Source organism: Melozone crissalis, unplaced genomic scaffold (genome assembly GCF_028551555.1).
Source record: "Melozone crissalis strain CALT ecotype California unplaced genomic scaffold, PUWL_Pcris_2 ptg000004l_1, whole genome shotgun sequence".
Classification (NCBI taxonomy): Eukaryota; Metazoa; Chordata; class Aves; order Passeriformes; family Passerellidae; genus Melozone; species Melozone crissalis.
In genome coordinates, this window is record NW_026535782.1 from 42,665,759 (window position 1) to 42,673,525 (window position 7,767).

General features: G+C 46.9%; 1 protein-coding gene across 1 annotated transcript; it reads left to right on the plus strand.

The window, feature by feature from the left end:
• The first annotated feature begins 5,817 nt into the window (after nucleotides 1-5,817).
• On the plus strand, nucleotides 5,818-7,350 carry LGALS2 (galectin 2). Its single transcript, XM_054279918.1, has 2 exons — nucleotides 5,818-6,072; nucleotides 7,204-7,350. The coding sequence occupies exons 1-2, from the start codon at nucleotides 5,818-5,820 to the stop codon at nucleotides 7,348-7,350; spliced, it is 402 nt and encodes a 133-aa protein (XP_054135893.1).
• The last annotated feature ends 417 nt before the right edge of the window (nucleotides 7,351-7,767 follow it).

Sequence of the window (7,767 nt, forward strand, 5' to 3'; positions counted from 1 at the left end):
GCTTTCTGCTTTGCAGTGTCAGCAGGGAAATATCAACCTGCCCCTGTCACCCTCCTTTCATCATCCCAATCGTCATCTCCAAAATTCTCCAACTGCAGTGGAGAATTTTGACTCTTTTGGGGTCCCTAAAGTCTCATCCCCTTCTGGATGTGGGGAGCACATACCCCTGCAGGAGGGAGACCATCTGCACAGGGCTGGTGTGTGACCACGTGGAGGCTCAGCTCTGCAGACGAAGGAAGTCGCCAGTGCTGGCAGAGTTGCTGCCTGGCTTCCCACTATTGTTCCCAATGGCAAATAAAAGGGGGGTGAACGCCCCTGCTGAGCATTGTAGGAGGGGGTAAATGTTATCTTGATAAAATCTCATGGCCCCTCTCTGAGCAGCTCGTGCCTCTTTCCTGCTTGTCTCCCTCTCTGCATATTCTCTCGTCCCCGGTACTTGTGGCTCTGCACAGGGAGTTATACTCATCCCTCAGACAGAATCACAGAATGGGTCAGGTTGGAAGGGCCTACAGGGGCTCATCTCCTCCTTGCCCAGCCTCCCTGCTCTAGCAGGATTGTCCCAGAGCACATGGCACAGGATTGCATACTGATGGTCCTGGAATATCTCCAGTGAGGGAGACTCCACAACCTCTCTGGGCAGTCTGTTCCACTGTGCAATCACCTGCACTTCCCTCATGTTCAGATGGAACTTCCTGTGAATCCCTTTCTGCCCGTTGCCTCTTGTCCTATTGCTTGGCACCACTGAGTCTGGCTCCATCCCTCTGACGCCCTCCTTCAGATGCTGATATACATTGGTGAAGTCCCTTCTCAGTTGTCTCTTCTCAAGGCTGAACAGGCCCAGCTCCTTCAGCCTTTCCTCATAAGAGACATTGCAGTCCCTCCATCACCTCCATAGCTCTCTGATGGACCCGCTCCAGGAGCTCCATGGCTCCCTTGTCCTGAGGAGCCCAGAACTGGACACAGTAGGAGACACACACTGCTCTCCCTCTCAGGCAGCTATAAGGAAAGGGTTAGTAATTTGCAGTATATGCCTTAAACAAGGGCTTGGTGGTGAACTTGTTGCAGAAAAAAGTCACAAGTGCCTGTGCACAACCCATGAAGGAACAAGGTTTCAGTTTTGGTTCAGTTCAACTGAATCAAAACTGTTCAGGTCAAAGTTCAACTGTGGTGTGTTTGAATAAGAAGTGAACTACTGTGGAAGTGCAAGAAGTGGGGTCACAAATAGGACACTTATTTTTGAGGTACTTGTCTCACACAACCCCCAGAATCCCCTGGTGACCATTGAATTAAGATCTGAGTGTGTGCGATGGCAGAACCATGCCTACTCTTGCCTCACATGCTAATGTGGAACTGAAAGCCACTTCTGCTTCTACTTTTTACCCAATAAGGGACTGAATAAGAATTATTGAGGAAATAAAGTGGACTGGATGAGACCCCACCATCAAGAAGCCCAAGGCACAGAAGGACCAACGCGAGGCTGCTAGATCCATGGAGGTGACCACCTTCTACTTGACCTATCTCTCTTCTTCTCCCTCTCTCTCTTTCTCTCTGCCTTTCTCTTTTCCATATAAGATTAATTTTGTAAAATAAAGTTGGCATTGTTGAACTGGCATTTAGTCTCCTTTCCACCTTAATTTGGGCAGATGACTTCAACAGCAAATGGTAGTATTTTAATTGGCATCACCATTTTCTGGCCCAAAGTGCTGTTCAACAATTCCGAACTTTGACTCTTCTTCCCACCTGGTGAGAGATTGACCAAGCCTTTACTGTTACTTTTACTGTCCCTCTGTGAGTGACATCTTTCTCCTGCCTGGTGTGCCCAGGTTGTCTCCTTCTGAAGGAGACCGAAAGAAAAATGGTTATCAAGGGTGACCAGTGTAAAGCTAAAGTTTTACTCTATCCTGGAGAAGTTTGGTAGTTGCCTTTCTCCTCTAGAGTTGGAATGAGTATAAAGTAATTGTGATAATGTACAGGCAGTAGCTGACCACATCACTAGTTTGCAGGTTGAATGAAAAATGGGATGAGGAAAAGATAAGTTACCCATGAAAGACAAGAAGGTAAGTTATTTGTGCAGTTTTTTGTTTATCTTGTGTGCAGAAATCAAACCTGCCACCTGAAAAGGGTTGCAGATCTAAAATTCATGAGTTTGAAGTCAGAAAATGAGGTTCTTAGAACAGCATTGTCTTTTGAGAAAGGGACACAGGAGAAATCGTAAAAACTAGTAGATATTCTTTTAAATAAAAATGAACAATTAGAAAAAAAGTTCTGCAGCTGAAATATGAGAAAAACATGCAGAAAAATCTAGGTAAATTACTATTAATAATATAATCAATATATTATTAAATTATATTAATAAATTACTTAAATTATTTTAAATATATTAATTAAATACTATTAATAATAGAATTTATAATATTATTAAATATATCACAGCGTGGTATATTGTGAGGATCTTGAAACATGGGATGGGGACATTTGGTACAGTGATGGTGATTTAGAGGCAGACTCTCACGCTACCCCAAAAGCAGAAAAAGTTCAGCCTTTAATTGAAACTGAAACTGTGGATGAGGGGGGTGGAGAAACTCACACTACTGTTCCCTGCAGAGTAAGATACGTTGCTGGAAGAACATTCTAGATGTTCAGGGGAATGTGAAACTGAATACAAGTTTCCCTTATGGGCAGAGATCAGATCTTGCTGAGTGAGGAAGAGGCAGAAAGATTCTGGTGACATAGCGTATTTTTAACTACCACCCCAGGTAACTATAACTACTCATTGACTGCCTGAGCTGCCTGCTGGGCTGGGGGCATAGACCCAGAGGACACAGGAAAGCCTGCTGCTGTTTAAAATGACAGGATTCTCAGATCTGGCAGCCTCTGTGCAAAAGGCAGCGTGTGTTTAAGCAATGTATGAAAGACACCCATTAAGGCGAGTCCTGACGGTAGCTCCTGTCAGTCCAACCCTATTAACTCTGCCCCTTTATGGCCTTCCAGATAGGCTGAAAATGTTTGTTTCAAAAGCCCAAATTCACATACAAATGGATGGCACCATGAATATTACTGCAGCAGTGGCATAACCACATATAGACCAAATTCACATACCTACCTGGTATGAATTCTCCCAGGAAATAGGGAATTATTGGTGCCATATGGGATGGGTTGGAGCAACCTCTGGGAAGCCACCTGAACCCCCTGGTGAGTCTGTTGAATTTAAACCAGCACAGCAAAGCCAAAATCTAAACCAAGACTTGATTCCATTAACAGTACCCACTGCTGCAGATATTGATAGGGTGGTGACAGAGCTAAAGTTTTCTGTGTTACCCTTGGGAAGTGAAAGATAGTTCTGGAAAAATCCATGAGATTATTGCCAGATGGATAATGCCCTCCTGTTAACCCACTGTGCACTGGTTAGACAGAAACGGAGCAATTCCATTTTATGGTTTTTCAAGGTTATAGGAATCTTGCATATTAGAAACTGCACCTAGAGCTGAGAGTTCTCCTATTCCAACCTTAGGCATCCACAGCAGATTTTAACTTTTCTGTGTACTATGTTCTGGTGGTTTTAATTTGTGTATGTATCTCTAAGTTTTGTTTACAAATTTAACCAAGTAATGAAGGTTAACAAGTATGACATTTATAAACTGTGTTGGAAAGATATGCCTTGGTTTAATATGTTTATACTTAATGAAAATAAGCAATTACTGCTTGTTTGCTTTTGCCTAAGTCTGTAGAAGACCCCCTTCTCATGGGTATATTTACTAAGACTGGAATACCCAGGATACTGTTCAGACAGCAAATCCTTACTCCCCAGATAAAAAGCGAGTTACTGTGCAATTTAGCCAGCCATCCAGTTTTGCTCCAATATTTGAGAAGGGGACCCTGGGCTCTGTATTATCCCTGGGATGGCTGCAGGGCAGCAGTGTGATAGGAGGGTGTGGACACAGCAGTGTGGTGGGAAAGAGATCCAATGCCAGAAAACACCTTCCCCAGCACTGGTTCCTGCTGGTTCCATGATCAGCCCTGGAGGTTTCACCAACAGTTTCAGGTCCTCCACAGTAAACAAATTTCCCAAGCCTGCTGGAGTTTATGACCCCTTGCTTGTGGGAAACACTCCAGGGAAGGAGTGCTTATCAGCACTTCTCCTTTCTTCAGAGTGTTTTAGGGAAGGGTAGAAGCTGTCTGCCAGCTGTCTGTGCAGCAGCAGGAGCACTCAGCTGCTCTCTGTAGGGCTTGGGAGGGGGACTGAGGGATGACTGGTCTCTCAAGCCTTGACCCCCTCGTTTGTCTCCCTCTTCCACTTGACTTTTGGAGTCTTACAAAGCAGGGGCACTGTCTGCTGAGCTCTTACCTGGGAAGAATACAGCAGGGATGATACTCTCCTGTGAGGACAACATTCCTATATCTAAGGATTAGGGAGGATGGGACTATTGAACCTGATGTGGCCTGGTGTGTGGCTCCTCAGGCTAAAAGGTTTGGGTTTGAACGGGGCTTGGATGGGAGGTTGCAAAGAGCTGCCACATATGGATACTGCAATCCACACAGCTGAATCTAGAGCCACAAGAAGGGAAGGAGCTGGGATGCCACTCTGTCACTCCTGCAAAGGACACTCCACAACTGAAGCCATCTAGAGGGGATGTGTTGGTTGTCCTCTCTTCCAAGCCCCTTTGAGCCCTTCCTTGGAGCACTGTGGGGAAGGATGGCGGAGACCATTTTTGTCTGCTGGTATGGACTATGGAGCTGCCCCTTGCCACAAAAGAAAGGAGCTGGGATGTTCTTTTGGGTGAGCTGTTACACACAGGAAAGAAGGGAGCATGGTGGTCACACCTCCCTGGCCAGGTGGGAAGATGCTTGTCCTATCTCATGTCTAAAGTAGCACCCCTAAAGGCTCTGTGTCATAGTCCTTCCCCTGGGAGACCACCAAGGAGGCTGGGATTTGCTTTTATTTGCTGGAATCCCTAGTAAGAAGTGTACATATGGAGTTTTTTTTCCTGGGATCAAAGCCTTCCGGCTTAATAGCAGCTGTTGGAGCTTTTTAGAAGCAGGAGTCATGTTAATGTGTAAGCCTTGGGAAGTTCAGAGCTGTAAGGTCCTATGTGCAAAGCATTTCTGAGCTAAACTGCTGGTCTCACCCTGCCTGGTTACTCTGCCCTCTGAGGAAAATGCCTGTAAGGGCTGCTGCTCCTGTCCTCCGTCACCCAGGGTCCTCAGCTCAGCAAGGCTGAGTGAGACTGGCGAGTCATAGCCACTCTCACCACTTGCATTTCTTGGGCAGCATTGGCTTTCCACCAAACCCTGGACAGTGCCCCTCTGCTTTAACCCTCTTTGTGTCTCTGCTGTCCTGCTTTCTCTTCATTCTGCTGAGGACAAGCCAGTTTTCACTTCCTCTCTCTCTTGGACGTCTCTTCTCTCTTGCGGGTTTCACTCAGCCCATTCTTCTCTCACTGAATGAGAAGTTCATGCAAGACTTGCAGTGTGGAGGGTTTTGTCATGAGAGGAGCACCGGCTGAGAGCAATTTATGTTCTCCTGGCTGGGATGCCCCCAAGCAGCACCCTATAAATGGCAGTGCCAAGTCAGGAGGAATGGCTGAAGGAGCCCCACAGACTATTTTTCTCTCCCTTAGGGAAATATTGAAATCTTAAACCTGAATATGAAGCCTGGGAACACCCTGAAGGTGAAAGGCAAAATATCTGCTGATACTGTTGGGTAAGTACAAAGAAACCACCTTGCCATGCTGGGGTTGAAGGTGGGCTATAGAGGAAGGTGGTTTTCCAAGGTTGCCAGATACAAAATAGCACATTGTTGTGCCACCTGCAACACTGATGGAGGAACTGGGTGCAGAGATGTGTGTTGGATCTCAAGTCTTCCAAAACCCTCTCCTGTCCATGCATATGATTTTCCTCATGCTCCTTTACAGCTTCAGCATCAATCTTGGCTGCAGCTCAAGAGATCTGGCATTTCACTTCAATCCCCGCTTCAACGAGTCTGTCATCGTCTGCAACTCCAAGTGCTCCGATTCCTGGCAGACGGAACTCCGTGACCGCCACCTCCCTTTCTTCAGGGGCTGCACTGTCAAGGTGAGGGTGCCAGCATGGTGTCAGGGGGTATGTGGGGTGTGTTTGGGCTGATAGGGTGTGAGGGGAAGCCCCTGGCTAGCAGATTCCCATACCATAGTTTTCCCGGTTCCTCCTGCTCCCTCACCATGGCCCCTCTTCTGGGTTTTTGGTCCTGATTGCCGTTTCCACTCCTCTTTCAAAATTGCAACATTTCTGGGAATTTTAAGTGAGCCCTGTCTGTCTCACACTTTGTAAGTGCTTCCTGGCCCCTCTGTCTGCCCAGCAGGGCAGTATACCTGGGGCATGTATGAAAGTAAAGGGAGTCTCCAAGAAGCAGGGTTTTGCTGCTGTTTTCCTTATTTCTCTCCCTCCTTCCTATGTAAACACAGGCTTTAAGGCAACCTCGAGTTTGGAGCAATGTCCAAAAGACTCTCGCTGAACTCTTCTGTCCTAATTACTCCTGGATCCATGCTGCAAATCTGTCCTTTCTCTCTTCCTGCCAGGGATGCTGTCCTAGTTGCTGCCTCACCTTATCTGATGTCCCAAATCACTAACAGGGCTGCATTTAGGAGTAGTCCATTTAGGATTAACAGGGCTGCATTTAGAAGTAGTCCAGTTCCTGTATCTGTGGAGAGAAAGCTTGTTTCTTTAGACAGAACCGGCTCTTGGGGAAGGGGTAGTGAGGTGATGGCTTTGGGGAACATTGCCTTTAGTTTTGAATGAGCAGTGATGCATCCTTGTCCTGTCTGCTTGTGCATGTTTATCAGCAAAGCTCCTTTTTCTGAGTCCTGGTGAGCTGCTGAGGGCATTGGGGGGTCAGGTTTATTCAGAACAGTGGTTGTACACCTTCCATATGCTCTGTGAATACATGTAAAGGCATACCTGGGTTTAGCTGCTGTGAGTTTACAGTCTGAGTAGCTGAAACAGCCTTGGGAGAGATCCTGTCCCCAGTCATAGTCTGTATTCCTGCTTAGACCCTTGATAGCAACTGCTCATTTCCTGAATCACCCTCACCTCAACCCCCAGCACCTTGCTTAAGGTTGTAGTGGACAGGTGTGACCCTCTTATGTAGTCAGGCCTTTTGCCTAAATGCTGACCTCTGAATACCCTCTTTGCTCCCAATTCCTGCCCTTCTTTCTCTTTTCCCCCCAGTTCTTCATTGAAATGCTGTCGGACAAGTTCCGTGTGAAGCTGCCCGATGGCCATGAGGTGTGCTTCCCCAACCGGCACGGCTACCGCAACATCAGCTACGTAAGCGTTGTGGGGGGACTGAAGGTCATCTCCTTCAAGCTCACCTGATGGGCGCTGCTTCCTGGCTCTAATAAAACCCAAGCCAGTGGAAGGCTGGCTGTTCCAGCTGCTTGGTCTTCTGTGAGAGCTCTGTGTCTCTGTGCAAGCCACTGACCAAACCCAAGGTTCTCCCACCAATAGGAAAGAAGCCATTGTTGGATAATGCCAGGTACCTTCCAGGTCAGAACAGGCTGTGGGCTTGAAGGGATGGTAGGTAGGCCAAAGCAGGCTGTAGGTGGGGTCCGGGATGAGGACACCAAATGATTGCTGGGGAAACGGTTGTGTAATTTTTTCACAAAGCTCCATTACTTCCTGCAGCCAAGCTTTTGGGAAGGGGGGATGGTGAATTGGGAAGGAAGGCATAAATGTAAATGAAGTGGCATTTGATGTGGCATTAGGTGCTACAAAAGTGCATCATTTAAAGGT